Source organism: Bufo gargarizans, chromosome 2 (genome assembly GCF_014858855.1).
Source record: "Bufo gargarizans isolate SCDJY-AF-19 chromosome 2, ASM1485885v1, whole genome shotgun sequence".
Taxonomy (NCBI): Eukaryota; Metazoa; Chordata; class Amphibia; order Anura; family Bufonidae; genus Bufo; species Bufo gargarizans.
In genome coordinates, this window is record NC_058081.1 from 172,282,017 (window position 1) to 172,300,812 (window position 18,796).

The 18,796-nt window shown below is 43.4% G+C and overlaps 1 protein-coding gene across 1 annotated transcript in view; it reads left to right on the plus strand.

The window, feature by feature from the left end:
- Positions 1–18,796, plus strand: part of LIPC (lipase C, hepatic type) — a 202,396-nt gene that overhangs the window by 65,815 nt on the left and 117,785 nt on the right. The window contains exon 4 of the mRNA XM_044283292.1: positions 505–573. Within this exon, the coding sequence (XP_044139227.1) occupies positions 505–573 (69 nt within the window). The remainder of the gene's footprint in view (positions 1–504; positions 574–18,796) is intronic.

Below are 18,796 nucleotides of genomic sequence, written 5' to 3' on the forward strand. Positions count from 1 at the left end.
CTACCTCTGGTACATGCTCCTATCTCCAGAACAGGACCCCCAAAGTAAAGGAGAGCACACTGCGCATGTGCGGCATGCTCTCCATTCACTTCTATGGGAGTTCCGAAAAAAGTCCAGCGAGTGCTATTCTGGGCCCTTTCTGAGTTCAGTTGTACATGGGGGTCCTGTTATTAGTGACTGACAGTTATCTATGTATACACACATAGTGAATGCTGTCAACAATTGTTAAGTGCACCTCAGCCATTTCTTCTCTTGTCAATACACGAGAACGTCAGTGAGTGGGGATCGGCAAGATGAGTACCAGTTTATTTTTTAAACCATTGCATTGCATATCCAAGATCTTTTTTTTTCTACTAGATTACCCTTTAATCTTATGTATTAGTAGCCTGACCTATCTTTGGAAAAAACCACCAGCAAGTTGTGTTGTTGAATTGGTTTGTTAAATTGTAAATGTGTCACTTTTTAGAATTGCTATTCTCATGTTTTTATTATCTATAATTCTAGGCCTTTCTGATGGAAATACTGAAAGAAAACCTATGCAACAATATCTGAGCAGTAGTCCATATTCTGCAGGTAATCTTGCACCATTGGTATTTTGCACTGATGCACTTTATCAGATATAGTCACATTAAATTATTTTATATCATAGTTCTTTTCCAGAATTTTTACTTCTGTAATATTTTATCATTGGCATTGAATAAGCAATGCATAATGTATGTTGGACATGCTGCTGTTCTCTGCTTCTTCTCTGGAGTAAAGAGTTGTCATCCCATATTCCTATCTATCATTTACTTGAATGGTTTTGCATCCGTCTGCAGCAGCTACACGAATGGTGCCCGTGTATTGGGGATCGCAATTTGCAGCCCCCAATGCTCCGTGCACGCGGACGGCACGCGTTTGTGTGCATGAGCCCTAAAGTGAATATGCTTATGTAAATAGTATGCTATATTATTAGAATAGCTATTATAATGTGAAATGAAACAGTTGTTCGCAAACACATAGGAACAAACTTATCTACTATAAAATTTGTGCCAGGATCTGTTCACACTTACGTTTGAGGGTTTTCACCACATTTTGTGGTATTTTTTTTTTATCACAAAAATAGTTTGAAGCGATATTTTTGCCGTCTTGGGTCTGTTGGAAAATGGACCTGTTTATAGTGGCAGCCATGTTGATAGTGTAAACAGAGTTTTAAAAAGGTCCTCAAAGTTGTCACATGAGACCTGCCCCGCTTTTATCAAACATTTTTCAAGAGGCTTAGAATACCTAAAGGTGTCCATATCATTTCAGTAGCTGTCAGTCGACAGCTATTCTTTCTGACTCGTTTTGGGCCAAACATGATTGTGTTTTTTTTTTAAATGAGAGGGTCAGGCGAGATAACTATACAGAAATCTGGCCCTATCAGTTGAGGAGAAGACAGGGCTATCAGAGTAAGCAAGAGGACAAAGGCCAGTTATCGTTACATTGTATTATCCAAAATAGAGAGTCCTGCCATATATTCAGTGTCAAGGAAAAGTCCCAGCAGTCGTGTCTTCAATCAATCAATCAGATATTTATTTCAACAAAGAAATGTCCACAATCCTGGACGCGTTTCGGCTAGCATGCCTTCATCAACAGGTACAGATATACAAAATGACCTAGTTTATATAAGGGAATATACTCCTCCCCTTTTGACAACCTCACCTACTCCCATTATCTACACAGATGATGGGAGGGGTCCATAATTATCAAAGAAACACCCATCATTAACACTTTAAGTGGGTCTATGTCTCAGACTATGTTTCACAATCACATATATGTAAAGAAATAATTCAAAACCATATGCACATTTATATGTATTTATAAATAATTTTATGCCATACATTGCCAGGTATAAGATCCCTCACCGAATATTAGAAGTCTGAAAAATATAAATAAAAACATAAGTATAATGTTAACTTACTAAATATGCATAATCTCATAATCCCTATTGAGGCCTCTGGGATGTAAGGTATCCAACGTATGGATCCAATACGCCTCTCTGCGCAACAGCAACTTCTTCAGATCACCTCCTCTCCTAGGTCTTTTGACCAGTTCCAATACTTGAAACCTCAACTGTGCTATCCCATGTTTGCACTGTTCAAAATGAAATGGGATAGGTAACAATAAGTTTTTAGAGCGGATAGTAGATTTATGTTTCCCAATGCGATCCCTAATCGTCTGTGTAGTCTCCCCAATATATAATAAGCCACAAGGGCATTTTATCAAATATATCACATTAGTAGATTCACATGTGAAAAAACCCTCAATCGAAAAAGGGCGTCCACTATGGGGATGAAAAAATGTAGAACCTCTGATTATATGGGAACATTGGGAACAGTGCAAACATGGGAACGTGCCCTTACGTTGTGTCGCTAATACTGATTGTTTCAGGGTCTTTTTTGTGCTTCCAATATCTGAATGTACCAATTTATCCCTGTAACTAGAGATCTTCTTATTACATATCAAAGGTGGATTTTTGAACTCTTCAATAATAGGGTAAGCCTTCTGCAACAGAGGCCAATGTTTCCGGATGATATTGTCCAATCTCTGGTTAAAGGGATGAAATTTATGTACTAGTGCTACCCTAGGTGATACATCTCTAGGTGATTTATCAGATTCAGTAAGTTTTATTTGTGTTTGACTCAGGATAGAACGGGGATAACCCCTTTGTTCAAATCGCTGAGTCATTTCATTCATCCTGACAAGTTGCATGTCAGGGTCAGATACAATGCGCTGTACTCGCTGATACTGAGATTTAGGGATAGCTTTTTTCAATGCTGGTGGATGGGAGCTTGTGAAATGGAGAATGCTGTTCCTATCCGTATCCTTCCTAAATAAATCTGTAGATGGCCTACCATGTTGGTCCTTTTTCACCATTGTATCCAGAAAGCTCACTTTTTCACTATCCTGAACCAATGTAAATTTTAAACCTTCATATGCATGGTTAAGGTGGTCAAGGAAGGTCAAAAGGGTCTCATGTGGCCCCGCCAACGTGCAAACAGAAGTGAGTGCCGACTATTTTCTCTTATATATTCAGTGTCAGACTGGGGTTCCTTGGGCCCACCAGGGGAAATTATTCTCAGGGCTCAATAAAGTATAATAGGTTTTGTTTCAAAGAAGTTGACCCTCGTGGCAAGTGATTGACTCCAAATGAGTTTTTGTTCTCCTAGGAACCTTTGGTATTCTGGTGGTCCAGTCTGACACTGCATAAATTACTTGGTCACCTGTTCATTTTAGTGGGTGCTAGGTAATATTTAATTTGCTCTGCAGGGTCAAAGTATGGCACAACTTTCCATTAGTAGAACTTTTTTCTGATCAGTTGATAGTCAAGGTGGCTGTCTATTAAACGGTGCTGTCTTGAGTTATCCCATTAAAAAGGGTTTGTGTCACTTCAGCAAATAGCATTTATCATGAAGAAGAAGCTAATACAACGCACGTCCTAATGTATTGTTATTACCCATATTGTCTCCTTCACTGGCTGGATTCATTTTTCCATCACATTATACCCTGCTTGTTTCCATGGTTATGACCACCCTGTAATACATCAATGCTTGCACATTATAGGAAAAAGCGCTGGCCTATTTGGTGGTCAGGCTTATGGGAACGCACATAGGCTGGTGCTTTTTCCTGTAGTGTGCAAGCACGACCACCACTGATTAATTGCAGGGTGGTCATAACCATGGAAACGAGTAGTGTATAATGTGATGGAAAAATGAATCCAGCCAGCAAAGGTAGCAATATATCACAATACATTAGGAAGTGGCTTGTGTTAACTTTGTCTACATGATGAATGCTATTTGCTGAAGTGACACAACCCCTTTACGTTTCCTCAAGTTAAAGGGGTTAGTACCCCATTTAATGCTACTTTAATGTAATTTCAGCATGAATAACTAGATACTTTTTGTAATTTACTTTTTGTTACAAAAATGCTCCAGTTGTGAGATATTCTCTTTACTTCATTGCATTGCCCCCTCCCTGGGTGTTTACTCTGCAAACTAATGTGCACAACCATCTACTGAGGTTGTCACAGGTGCTCAGTCCCATCCTTCTACTGGCATCCGCCATATTTTCTGTTAGCAGCTGTGACAGTTACAGGGGAAGAGCTGCAGCAGAAATTACACTCCCCTTGAAAAAGCACACACCCTGAGTGGCCAAACTGAAGAAAATCTAGCAGAGCAATTACTGCAATTCATGTGGAGACCTCTGGATACATGGGAGGTACAGGGCTGGTTCTAGCTTTTTTAGAAAGAGCTTGTCATGTGCTATATGATGTCTGATTTTCATTTTTTACATCTACTATGGCATAACCCCATTAAGGTGAGCAGACGTCCTCCACCTCACACCCCCACTATCAGAGTATACGTATTTCTTGGATAGGTTTATTCTTTGTTGATTTTGTTTTATCAGTAAAATAAATATTCATTTTGTTTCTGTACAGAATGTGTTCCTTGCTCCACTGGCCTTTTCTCTTCCAATTTATTTTTCTGAAATCTTCACTGAAATTCTCATCATCATTTCACCAGCCATTAAAGGCATGTTTGTAGTTTCCTGTACACTGCTGTGATAATTTCAAGTCATTGTATACCAGGTTTTAGAATTAGATACTAAATTGGATATTCCATGATGTAAAAATTGCTGTCTACAGTGCACAAATAGAAAATAATAAACTCTTCAATATACTTATAATTCCCTCCTTCGCCCCTGCATTGCCTCTTTAGTCTCTTTAGTACCTCACCAGTCCTGGTTTTCTTAATATGGCTGTGCTCCTTATAATTAGTACTGTCCAAGATCCTCCAGTGGGCCCAAGCTCTGACATAATAATAACCCACTAATCCAACTGAAGACAACCTTATTTGGAGCTGACTTTCCATTTTACTTTATTTCCTATGAGTTAGTCTCTCAATAACATATTAAACCCTGCTGCTGCTGATATTCCCTCCATGTGCTGTGATAACAAAAAAGTATATGTTCTGGATAGACCAAGTGGTAGCCCAGTGGCTCAAGGAACACCAGTCCAACATTGCCACCTGTCAGAGAAATAACTAGAACTGACATGGCCCCACAGCAAATTTTTGTATGCCCCCCTCCCCACACACACACACACACACACACACACACACTCCTTCACAATGCCCTCCTCCCATGCAAACCTCCATACCGGAAAGGAAAAGCGCAGATGAGAGAATATGGTCAACACCACAGTTCTGCCCACACATTCCTCTGTCAGCCTTCTGTACTATACTGCAGAATGCAGTACATGGCAGCCTCCCCTCTATGCCCCTGATGCTCCACCATTTACTAGTGCATATTATGGCACACTTACACCTCTGTGAGCAGGACAAAGAAATAAATAAAAAAACATACAGCAGGTGGCGCTATATTTTATTAAATAACTCAGTGGCTATGCAAAATTTTTAATACTATGTAATGACAAAAAAATTCTGATCTAGGTGGTGGTAAAATAAATAAAAGAACAAGACATTATGTATGTGGGCATGTAACAGAAAAAGTTCTATGTATGGCCCTTGATCCTATTCTGGGGCTCTACTTGACGATGCCTCAGCAATGAGACAGACACTTGACTTTACTCCAGCGGGGGGCACAGTGCTTAGCAATTACAGGCACAGTTAGGTAGAAAGTTTGATGGTTACAGCTTGGAGGTTACTATGGGCATCTAAACAGTTTATAAGGGTAAACAGAGTAACCGTTTCAGTCTTTCACTCAGGGCACAGTTCATCGGATATGTATTTGTCACTTAGGGCTGCTGCATACTGACCACCCTCATGCTAACAACATAAGGGGCACATTGAGCTTCTTGGTCAGGACCAGGCACGGCAGTATAAGGGTCCATTCGGACGTCCGTAGGTGTTTTGCTAGCAGGTGTAGTAAGTAGAGTAATAGAAATCTAACAGACCCAACAGTCATGACATGCATGCTGCTGATTCTGTATAATTGAATCACTAATTGAAAGGGGGATGTTCAAAATAATAGCAGTGTGGAGTTCAATGAGTGAGGTCATTCATTCTTTGAAAAACAGGTGGCAATTATTTCCCTTATTTAAGGAAGGAAGGCAGCAAATGTTGTACACGCTGGTTACAGTGCATTTCTCTCTGATATTCTGAGTAAAACAGGTTGTTCCAGACATAGTTCAGAAGAACAGCGTACCTTGATTAAAAAGTTGATTGGAGAGGGGAAAACATATGAAGAAGTGCAGATAATGATAGGCTGCTCAGCTAAAATGATCACAAATGCTTCAAAATGGCAACCAAAACCTGAAGACGTTGGAGAAAGCGAAAAACTACCATTCGAATACATAGAAGAATAGCCAAAATGGCAAGGACTCAGCCAACAATCAGCTCCAGGAAGATCAAAGAAGGTCTAAAGTTACCTGTGGGTACTGTTACAATTAGAAGACGCCTATGTGAAGCCAAGCTATCTGCAAGAAGCCCCCAAAAATCCCCACTGTTTAAAAAAAGACATGTGCTGAAGGGGTTACAATTTGCCAAAGAGCACATTGATTGGCCTAAAGAGACATTTTGTGGACTGATGAAAGTAAGATTGCTCTTTTTGGGTCTAGTGGCCGGAGACAGTTTGTCAGACGACCCCCAAACACTGAATTCAAGCCACAGTACACTGTGAAGACAGTGAAGCATGGTGGCTCAAGCATCATGATATGGGGATGCTTCTCATACTACGGTGTTGGGCCTATTTATCGCATACATGGGATCATGGATCAGTTTGAATACATCCTAATACTTGACGAGGTCATGCTGCCTTATGCTGAAGAGGAAATGCCCTAGAAATGGGTGTTCCAACAAGACAACGACCCCAAACACACCAGTAAACGTGCAACATTTTTGTTCCAGACCAACATGATTGACGTTATGGAGTGGCTAGACAAATCCCCGAATCTTAATCCAATAGAAAACTTGTGGGGTGACATAAAAAATGCAGTTTCTGAGGCAAAACCAAGAAATAGAGAAGAGCTGTGGAATGTAGTCCAATCATCCTAGGCTGGAATACCTGAATGCCAGAAGTTGGTTACTCCATGTAACACAGATGTACAGCAGTTCTCGGAAACAGTGGTTATACAACTAAATATTAGTAAAGTGATTCAAAGGAAAACAAAATCTTCAAACGTATTTCAGTTTATATAGTGAATGTTTGAGTTTGTAAAGAAGAATACAAACACTGCTATTTTTTTTTTTTTTTTGAATAGTCTAATATTCACTTTTCTTAAATTGTTTTAGAGGAACAGCACAAATGTGATATATTTTTCTTCATGTTTTGATTTGGAATAGAATGTGTAGTGTTCCCAATGCATTTGTGTGTATGGAAATAAAAGCTATTAGAAGGATTTTTAGCTTTATTCACTTTTTTTAAACACACTGCTATTATTTTGAACAAACTTGGTCTAACTTTAATTAAGTACAATCTCTCTTTAAATGCGTGTTATATCATTGTTTTACAGTATGTTTTATTAATTCTGTTCACTGTGACTCAGAAATGACTAATGTTTTAATGATCTAACTGTGCATGTCACCTTATGTCCCAAGCATCTGAGTTTCTAGAGAGAAAATAATATAGTAAAAATCTGTTCTGTCAACTTTTTTGTCAAGTATTTGTAGTGTATTACCACCCACAATGCATTTTGTGAGAACTGAACTTAATTATAGCTGCCATGTTTATGACACACAGTTGTAGCCTCAAGTTCTTCATGTCCCCTCACTAGGACCCAGGGCTGGAACCAACTTTTTAAGCACTTACAGATTATTCTTTGTATAATGAAAATATATACAGTATAATTTCTATCATATTTTCTTCAGTAGTTATTCCATATCAGTTAAAATCAGACTCATATGAAAAATACTTCTAACCTTATCCAAAGTAGATTTACTGATGTTTCAATGCTGAGTACTACCACATGACTGTTCTGGAATCTGGGACCAGTTGTCCTCCCAAACACTGCTTGCGCAGGTCAGGGAACACCTAGGTGACAAATGAGGTCCAACTTAGTGTAATATTGCTGCACTTTAATTTTTAAAAAAGTGAAAGTTTCCAGCAGTGTCTACACAGAAACACACTAAGGAAAGATGTCTTTTTATGGTATGGTCTGGAAAACCATACTTCTGTGTATGGGAGTACAGAACTTCATGTTAACTCACAATTAGAGTCTGAGGGGCTGAAGTACAACATTGTTTGGATAAGATAATCAGCCAGAACCAAGTATGTTGTGCAGTAGAACAGACATAAGCATAGTCAAACAAGTCAGGGTCAGATAACAGAGGTCGGGCAGAACCATGAAGCGGCACAGTGTATAGGATGTACTGTAAGTGTAGTAAGGGTCGGGCAGGATCAGAATACAGTACACCATAGAATTCAAAGACTGGTCAAGGAAGCAGGTCCCAAAAGGTTCATGTTCAAGGGACTAATACATAAAACTGGGGGGGGGGGGGGGGGGGGGGGGGAAGGGCCAGTGTGGGGCTCCTTTAAATAGACCACCTTTGGTTTTGGTTGGCCTCATGAACAGCACATGTGCCCACTCAGCATCCCTGCCTATTCCACTTTTAAAGTCATTCAAAAGGAGGTAGAGGTGGGAAAATATTCTCGACACTCTCTTCTGCTATTGTGGCCTTATCTGTCACTTTCCAATTTAGGAGTAACTGAGAAAGTGACAGTTTCTGTAATAAATTGCAGAGAGGCCAATGCAAAAGTCGCAACCAGAAAAACAGAGGATGCAGCCAGTACTTTTGCAAAAATAAAAGTATAACCCTATTATAACCCTATTGCTGAGGGTAGAACAATGATCAGAATGATTTACTAGTATATGGACAGATCGTAATCAATGATTTTGGTGTCTACAGCAGCGATGCTTCCACCCAATTAACTAGCGTTCATTGGCAAGGGCCAATTTTCAGTGAACATGTGTTCCCATGTGTTATGCCAGCAGTCCGTATCCGCCATACTCCTGCTCTCTTTTGAGGACCTGGACACCTCATCTCTTACCCTGCTGGTCCGTGCCTGCTGCCACACTCTCTCCCCTCCCCTGTCTCCCAGCCGCCATAGCTGACTGTGCTCTCATTTTTGGTCTATTAAATGGCCAGCGCACACACATCCAAATGCACCGCCAGCCAATGGCTGGCTATCCCTGAATAATTGAGGCACAATCCTTAGTAGGTGGGCTACTATGGTTTTCTAGTATCTAGTAATTAGCAAAGGTGTAATCTCTTGTCTGACTACTCATGTACCTTACCTAGCCTTACTACCAATTTTGCTCACTTGTCTCCTGTCCTGAACTTGGCCTGTGTCTCGTTTTGCACTCTATTGCCTGGCCTAATCTCGAAATTGCTATCTGAATTATGCTTGCTCTGACCTTGGACTGTATTCAGTCTACGACTTTCTATGAGTCCTTGGTGCTTTGCACTGGTTTCCCTGCCACCCATGGGTCAGCAGTAGTGGTGATCGAGCACCATAGTGCTTGGGCCGAACACATCAGGATGTCAATTGGAGAACCCGAGCATTAAACCAGGCACCACCTGCTCTGAAGAGGTTCATAGGAAAAGGTCAGAAATTGATGGAAACATCACCGAAATGGTTCGGGAACAGCATGGGAAGGATGTCTGGATGCATCTTGAACTCCCAGGTCGCTGCTGGGAACGATGTTGTCTGAGTAGTATATTACTTTTACAGACTGACAATAATACGCACAAAACCGAAGATAAAATCTAATTTAGAGGAATTGTTAGGAAACATTCTGTCCTGTATATTTACTTGTATATAAAGTTCAAGTGCTGCCAAAAATTACAAGGAAGAGGCACTCCAATACAACCTGTATATCACATAAAGGAGGGCCTCATTCACATTGTGGTACAATTGTTCAGGTTGTGGGACTCCTACACTCATAAAGACTATGCACTAAGTGAAAGAGCTGCCAAAAATTACAAGGAACCGGCACTCCAATACACCCTTTGTTACACATAAAGGAGGGCATCATACACATTGTGGTACAATTGTTCAGGTTGTGGGACTCCTACACTCATAAATCCTATGCACTAAGTGAAAGGGCTGCCAATAATTACAAGGAACCGGCACTCCGATGTCTGCCCTATCAACTTTCGATGTTATTTTCAGTGCAAACCACGGTGACCATGGGTAACAGGGAATCAGGGGTGATTACGGAGAGGGAGCCTGAGAAACAACCACATCCAAGCAAGGCAGCATGCGCGCAAATTACCTATTAGGTATAATTAGGTGAGGTCAGCTCACTAGCATAATTAGGTGAGGGCCTGCAGGTGAGCTGACCCTGTAAAAGATTGTAGGTGAGGGCCTGCTGGTGAGCTGACCCTCTAAAAAATGATATGCAAGGGCCTGCAGGTGAGCTGACCCTGTAAAACATTATATGTGTGGGCCTGCAGGTGAACTGGCCCTGTAAAATATTTTAGGTGCGGGCCTGCTGGTGAGCTGACCTTGTAAAAGATTCAAGGTGCGGGCCTGCTGGTGAGCTGACCCTGTAAAACATTATATGTGAGGGCCTGGCCTGCTGGTGAGCAGACCCTGTAAAAAAATTTAGGTGCAGGCCTGCTAGTGAGCTGACCCTGTAAAACATTTCAGGTGCGGGCCTGCTGGTGACCTGACCCTGTAAAACATTGTAGGTGAAGGCCTGCTGGTGAGATGACTCTAAAAAATTATATGCGAAGGCCTGCTGGTGAGTTGACCCTCTAAAAAAATTATATGCAAGGGCCTGCAGCTGAGCTGACCCTGTAAAACATTATATGCGAAGGGCATATATGCGAGGGCATTATATGCGACGAATAAGCATGTTGATATGATGGAAGAGTAGGAGGAGGATGAGAAAAGGAAGAATCAACCATATACCCTTGTTTGTGGTGGAAGGGGTGCATGGGAATACAGTGTATTCAATACACCATAAAAGCCACATTTAAAGTGCCTTTATGTTCAGCCGCTTTCCTCTGGTGGAGTAGAGAAATCATGGTCAATCCAGGCCTTGTTCATTTTTATAAGAGTCAACCTGTCAACATTTTCAATTGACAGGCGGATACGCTTATCTGTTATAATGCCACCAGCAGCACTAAATACCTGCTCAGAAAAAACGCTGGTGGCAGGGCAGGCAGGGCCGGTTCTAGGTGAAATGGGGCCCTGGGGCGAAAAACAAGAAGGCCCCCCCCCCCCCCCCACATGACACGTGCTGACTTAAACGTCCCCTATTGTAAACAACAACCAGAACCAGGGCGGCCATATGGCACATTTCTCCAGCAGTGCCAGCACATGCACAGACATCTCTCTCATGACTCCCCCCCCCCAATCCAATGCACCTTTCTTCAGTCCAAAAAACAGAACCAGGATGGCTAGTACACTGGCTGGGCCTGGCACTACTGGGACGGGTCAGATGGTGGGAATGGAATCCAGTAACTAAGTTGTTATAATTAATTAACCAACCTACCTACCAGTAACTGTTGTACTTAGGAGCTTCAACTTTGCTGCCTCCTGTCACAGTCTCAGAATCAGAAGAGTCTTCTCTGTGTGTGGGCGGTGGGCCTTCCCTGGCAGAGTCCGTGTGGCGGGCCTTCCCTGGCAGAGTCCGTGTAGCGGGCCTTCCCTGGCAGAGTCCGTGTGGCGGGCTGTGGCTGGCTGCCGCTGGCGCTGCTCACTCCTTTTCTGCTCTGGGGGCGGAGCAGCGGCAACGCAACGGCAGACAGAATCGAAGACGTGCCTGCCTGTGCGGCAGCGGTGGCACACTCACTCACAGCCACTGCTCGTCAAGTCTCTTAAAGAGGTAGGCAGAGCGGGGCTCAGAGCGGCTGCCGGGCCCTAGAGATGGGAAGTTCGGATCTTTTTCATGAATCGGATCTTCGGTTCACTTCCTGAGCCGGCAGAAGCAAGTGAGTCAGACTCATTTGATTCTTTGAGTTAAAAGAATCCTGTCACCGAGTCCCTGCCAGGCTTCCTGCTCTGCTACATTGCTGCAAGCACCCTGTACACACACAGCTCTGCTACATGCAATACTATACCCCCCCATACACACACAGCTCTGCTACATGCAATACTATACCCCCCTATACACACACAGCTCTGCTACATGCAATACTATACCCCCCTATAGCACCCTATACACACACAGCTCTGCTACATGCAATACTATTCCCCCCCTATAGCACCCTATACACACACAGCTCTGCTACATGCAATACTATTCCCCCCCTATAGCACCCTATACACACACAGCTCTGGTACATGCAATAATATCCCCCCCCCCCCCCATGTCACCCTATACACACACAGCTCTGCTACATTCAATACTATACCCCCCCCCCCCCCCATAGCACCCTATACACACACAGCTCTGGTACATGCAATAATATCCCCCCCCCCCCCCCCCCCATGTCACCCTATACACACACAGCTCTGGTACATGCAATAATATCCCCCCCCCCCCATGTCACCCTATACACACACAGCTCTGCTACATTCAATACTATACCCCCCCCTATAGCACCCTATACACACACAGCTCTGGTACATGCTATAATATCCCCCCATGTCACCCTATACACACAGCTCTGCTGCATTCAATACTATACACCCCCTATAGCACCCTATACACACACAGCTCTGGTACATGCTATAATATCCCCCCATGTCACCCTATACACACACAGCTCTGCTACATTCAATACTATACACCCCCTATAGCGCCCTATACACACACAGCTCTGGTACATGCTATAATATCCCCCCCATGTCACCCTATACACACACAGCTCTGCTACATTCAATACTATACACCCCCGACTTGTCAGGAGACAGGAAGCCTGGCAGGGACTCGGTGACACGTCTCTGACTCATTCGATTCTTTTAACTAATAACCTCAGACGATTCTCTGAGTCCCTGCGACTCACCCTGTGCTGTGATTCAGTGCTGGACTGCTGGCTGCCTCTGATTGGTTGGAGGGCGGGGAGGGGCGGGGCTAGCTTCCACTGTCGGCTCCTATTTCACTGCCTGCTGCTGCCTCTATGCTGATCTGACTGAGCTGCTTCACACGTATCAGCTCAGTCAGAGGAATCGACTCTTCCGGCACTCCATGCGCAGCTAGCAAACTTAGCACCCCCGACAGGTCAGAAAGAATTATAGAATAGTACTGGGGGCCCCTAAGGACTCAGGGGCCCAGGGGCAATTGCCCCCCTTGCCTCTATGGAAGCGCCGGCCCTGAGGGCAGGCCAGCATCTCCAAGGCGTAGAGCACTAGTTAGTGCCTGCCAGCTTGGACACCCAGTAGTTGTAAGGCAGTGAGGGATCATTGAGGATGCTGACATGGTCTGCTATGTACTCCTTCACCATCTTCCAAAATTTTTCCCTCCTTGTGACACTAGGTTACGTTGATAATAGCGTTATCACCGCTCACCATCTGTGTTGATTCGTCAAAGTTTCCTGAATCCTCAAAGAAGCTGACTGGAAAGGTAACGACCATGTTGACGCTGGTATTTCACTACTGCCCTCTGCTGCTCACAAAGCCTGGCCAACATGGGGAACGTAGAGTTCCAGTGCGTGCTCACGTCGCACAACAGCCGGTGAACTGGCCATTACAAGCGCTGCAGCATTGACAGACTGGCTGAAGCTGTCGATGACTTGCGGAAATGTGCACACATGTGGCGCACCTTCACCAGTAGCTCAGGGAAATTGGGGTACGTTTTTGAGAAACCGCTGAACCACTAAGTTTAAGACGTGGGCTAGGTATGGGATGTGTCTGCGCTTGCCGAGCTCCAAAGCCGCCACCAAGTTACACCCATTATCAGACACAACCATGCCTGGTTCTAGGTTGAGTGGCGGGAGCCACAGCTCAGTCTGGTCTCTTATCCCCTGCCAAAGATCTACGGCAGTGTTCTATTTGTCCCCTAAGCATATGAACTTCAGTACGGCCTGTTGCCGCTTCCCCACGGCTTCCAGCTAACGACTGATGACTGACTGGAGCTGCACGTGGATAATTCGGAGGTGGAAGGGGAGGAGGAGGCGGAGGAGGAGATGTGGGGGTTGGAGCCACTAACGTAGGTGGTGGTGAAAACCCTCATGGAATTAGAGCCCGCAATCCTTGGCGACGGTAGCACCTGTGCCATCTCAGGGTACGACTCGCTCCCGGCCTCCACAACATTCACCCAGTGTGCCGTCAGGGAAATTTAGCATCCCTGGCCGAATGCACTTGTCCATGTATCCATGGTTAAGTGGACCTTCTCAGTAACTGCGTTGGTCAGGGCACCTGTGATGGTACGGGACACATGTTGGTGTAAGTCGGGCACGGCACACCTTGAAAAATAGTGGCGGCTGGGGACAGAGTAACACAGGACAGCCACTGACATCAAGCTGCGGAAGGCCTCAGTGTCCACAAGCCTAAATGGCAACATATCCAGGGTCAGTAATTTGGAAAGCTGCTCATTTAGTGCTATGGCCTGTGGGTGGCTGGCTGGGTATTTGCGCCGGGATACGGAAGTTGATGTGGTCGCTGATGGTGCTTGCAAAGGTCCAGGTGCAGGGCTGAGGCACGGACAGGGGATTGGCCAGCTCGCAACACCAGGGAAGAGGAGGCAGTGGTGTGACCCACAGACACAGATTGTGGACCCTGGCGTTCGGCCCACCTATTGCAGTGCTTTGATGTCATGTGGCGGATCATGCTGGTGGTGGTGAGGTTGCTAGTGTTCATGCCCCTGCTCAGTTTTGTATGACACAGGTTGCAAATGACAATTCTTTTGTCGTCTGCACTTTCCTCAAAAAAGCATCAAACTGCGGAACACCTACCCCTTGGCAAGAGAGATTGCCGCATGGGGGTGCTTGTTTATTTTTATAAGAGTCAACCTGTCAACATTTTTGCATTTGAGCATGGCGCTCGAGCACATGCAGTACTCGGCCGAGTACCTCCATGTGCCGAGAATCGAGATGCTCGAGCCGAACAGGTGTTCGGCCGAGCATGCTCGATCATCACTAGTCAGCAGCCAAATACACTAGGACTACTCCACGAGCTAGTGGCTTGGTTGGTTTCCTGCAGTCCAGATGCCTGTACAGGGGTTAAATGGTAAATACCAGGGAGCTGCCAGAACAACATTCGTAGGTTTGTGCCCAAAATCAAACTGGTTGGTTAGAACAGTGGGTCCTCACTAGGGATGAGCAGATTTCATTGAAACATAGAAACATAGAATGTGTCGGCAGATAAGAACCAGTTGGCCCATCTAGCCTGCCCCATATACCAAATACTATGAATAGCCCTTGGCCCTATCTTATATGAAGGATAGCCTTATGCCTATCCCATGCATGCTTAAACTCCTCCACTGTATTTGCAGCTACCACTTCTGCAGGAAGGCTATTCCATGCATCCACTACTCTCTCAGTAAAGTAATACTTCCTGATATTATTAATTTCACATTTTGAAGTTCGTGTTGTGGTATTTACTGAATTGTGTTATGGATTCCGTTTCCACGGACCATAACGTTATTCCATGACGGAATGCATAACGGATTGCCTTTAGAGGCATTCCGTTATTCATTCCGTCATAAGAGAAGTCTATGGCCTGCATAACGGATCCATCTGGTTTACGTTATGCTGGAGTCCTCTCCTGCATAACTGAAAGCGGACAGATCCGTTATGCAGGCCATAGACTTCTATTATGACTGAATGAATAACGTAATGCCTCTAAAGGCAATCCGTTATGCATTCCATCATGGAATTGCGTTATCGTCCGTGGTAACGGAATCCATAACGCAAGTCAGTAAATACCACAACACGAACTTCAAAGTCCTCACCCACTGTCTGTTACACTAGGAATGCTCTTTCCCAATAGTTGCCCTGGTCATCAATGTATGTAAAGGGGTCTTTACTGAGGATTTTCATTGTAATTAGAACATAACATGACAGATTTATAAAAACTGTTCAAGAGAGAAACTATCTTTGCTGCCCACAGCAACCAATCACAGCTCAGCTTTTATTTTTCAAAATTAGAATAAAAAATTTAGTCTGTGCTGTGATTGTTGACAGTTTTTCTTTTATACAGTTTCTTAAACCTCCCCGACTGACTGTAGAATTTCATTACAATACAGTTTGTCTCATTATAAATATTGGACCATTTATTGCTTTGAACTGTGCCCTCTAGTGAGAGTTTTACGCACTTAAGACCAGAGAAAGTCTAGTCTGCAAATAAATAAAACCCTCCCATATACAGAATTTACTGTTCCTTAACCAGCACAGTAACAGTCATAAAGCTGTCTGATCCCGCCGCTACAAATCGCCCTCTGTCACTACTTTTAGGAAGCTATGAAACGCCCTGACAAATGGGCTCAGAAGATTTCCAGTTATTTCCTTGTGCAGTTCTCTTCTGTAGTTTGTTTTCTGCTGTTTGGCCATCTATAATCTGAAACTGATAAGTTGTCACCACGTCTTCACCATCTGCCATCTAATATAACGTGTGTGATCTCCATTTGCATGTACTCAGAATATTCCAGTTCCCTAATTCCCAAGAGCCCCACATTACATCTGTTGTCACACACAATACATTCTTTCCACTTTTCACATTTCTGTCTGTCGCTTCTAAGCAAAATGCGGAAGTGATTAAAAGTGTGATCCAGTTATCTGGATTTGGTATACTTTGAAGGCAAAGCTTAGGGCAAGAACAGCTGCTAGCTAAATGGCACAAGCTCTTAGCGTCTTCTTTTTCTACCGAGACATCCATCTCTCTTTGGACTTCGTCTGCAAAAATTTGGCAGTGACAATACAAATTACATTCAATTTCCTTTTTATTTTTCTAGCGCATTATAAAAAAGGCTTTAGAGGCCTATTGTACAATGAAATTCTCTCTATTACAGGAATGGAGAGTATTACACTTGAGCGTACTCTACATTGAGAAGATGTAACAATGTAATAGTTATTTGTAATGGTCCCACTGTGCATTACTTTATTGTCTGAGTGTATTTTCTTGACCCTCAATCGTTGAAAGAGACAAGTTAACCAATATATTTCATTTTCTTCAAGCAAAGGATAGGTTTTGAATCTAGATGGGATTAGCAGGAGTCCCCGATATGTGGTCCCCTGGTTATCAATCATAATGCTCCTCGCAGAAAAGTAATCGCTCAAAAATGAATGGAGAAAAGTAAAGTGTTATTCAGAAGGGCCAAAACAAAAGGCGATGAGATGAAATACAGCATGCCGTCTCCCTAATTCGTTCTCAGGCCTTGAAATAGAATTTACAGTTGGAGAAATAATAATATGATAAGAGTTAGGAAAAAATAATTGCATGGAATTAGTAAATGAAGAATATACTTTTCATCGGGTGCATACACAATTATCAACGCTATGAGCTTCAGCCTTGTGGAGCAACGGAGTAAGTCTGTTTATAAAAAGAGATAACTTTTCTGGCATACTTATAATTAATTGATAGACCTTGGACCATTGCTCAGAACAAAGGAGCTATTTGTAAAAACTTCATTTAACGAGCTGCCTTGTAAAAATGTAATTTGTTTAGCTGGGAACTTTGCCTTGGCAGAATCTCCAGTTGCTAAGTAAGATTACAATATTATAGTTAATATGTGTGTTGGAATACGTTATATTACTGGTGAATATTTTATTCTGTACCAGACATGAGATACATATGAAGGTTTCTGTAAACTCTTCTGTACAGAAGAATATAGAAGTGTACAGACAGGAAACACAAATGCTCAGAACTGTGTCCTAAATCATTGGGAATATAATTCCAATACTACTTATTTGAAAACGTATTAAATATTCATGTCTCAAGTTAAAGGGGTTATCCAAAGTATAAAACATGCCCCCCAATGCCTGGGAACGTGATATAGATTATACTTACCCATATCAAAACATCCGGTGACAGGGGGAGCAGCCAATAGCAGGCCGCAACAGGGACAAGCCTCCCTAGCGTCACCTGCGGCTCCCCCCGTCACTGGATATTTTGATCCACGCGTCCGGGAGATACAGCGGCAGTCGTGGGGGGATCAGGAGCGACATAGGTGCTGGGGAGCGGGGTAAGTATAATCTATATGAGGCCCAGGCATGTTTTAGACTTTGGATAACACCTTTAAAGAAAGTATGATTTCAGGTTTTTTTTCTGATGCAGTTGTATTGAGAAACATAAGTTACTTTGTCTTTCAACATAATATACAAAGGTACACTGGTCAAATGAATGGGAAAGAACCTATTTTGCCATATATTTGGTTATTGAAGCTTATGGGCATGCTAGATGTATTTGTTGGGAGATTTTTCCCAGTAAATTCACCAAATGTCCATCTCTAGATGTAAACCCAGCCTTAAAGGGTGTGTTTACATTTGTGGATCTTTTCTTCAGACCCCCCAGCATGGCCAGACCCGCAGTAAGTCATATTTACCTGAACCCCACTGCTGGGTTCTGCCACCTTTCTTCCTCCACTCATTCTGCATATCCCAGGTCTTCCTGCATTAACATCCAGTTTGATGCTGGGTCACGTGACCACTGCAGCCAATGACTAGCCACAGCAGTCACTGGTTACCCATGCATCATGTCATTAGGTCATGTGACACATGGGTGCAGCTGTCAAGTGACCCAATGTTAAACTGGATATTGACGCAGGGAGACCCAAGATCTGCAGAGGTAGCGGGGCACTGATGGAACTGGAACTGAGCAGAGGGGATCAGTAAGTATGATTATCCCCGAGAGTCCAGCCAAGCTGTGGGGTCTGTAGCAAATGTCTACAAACTTGAACAACCCCTTTAAAGCCAACTTGTCTGGTGAT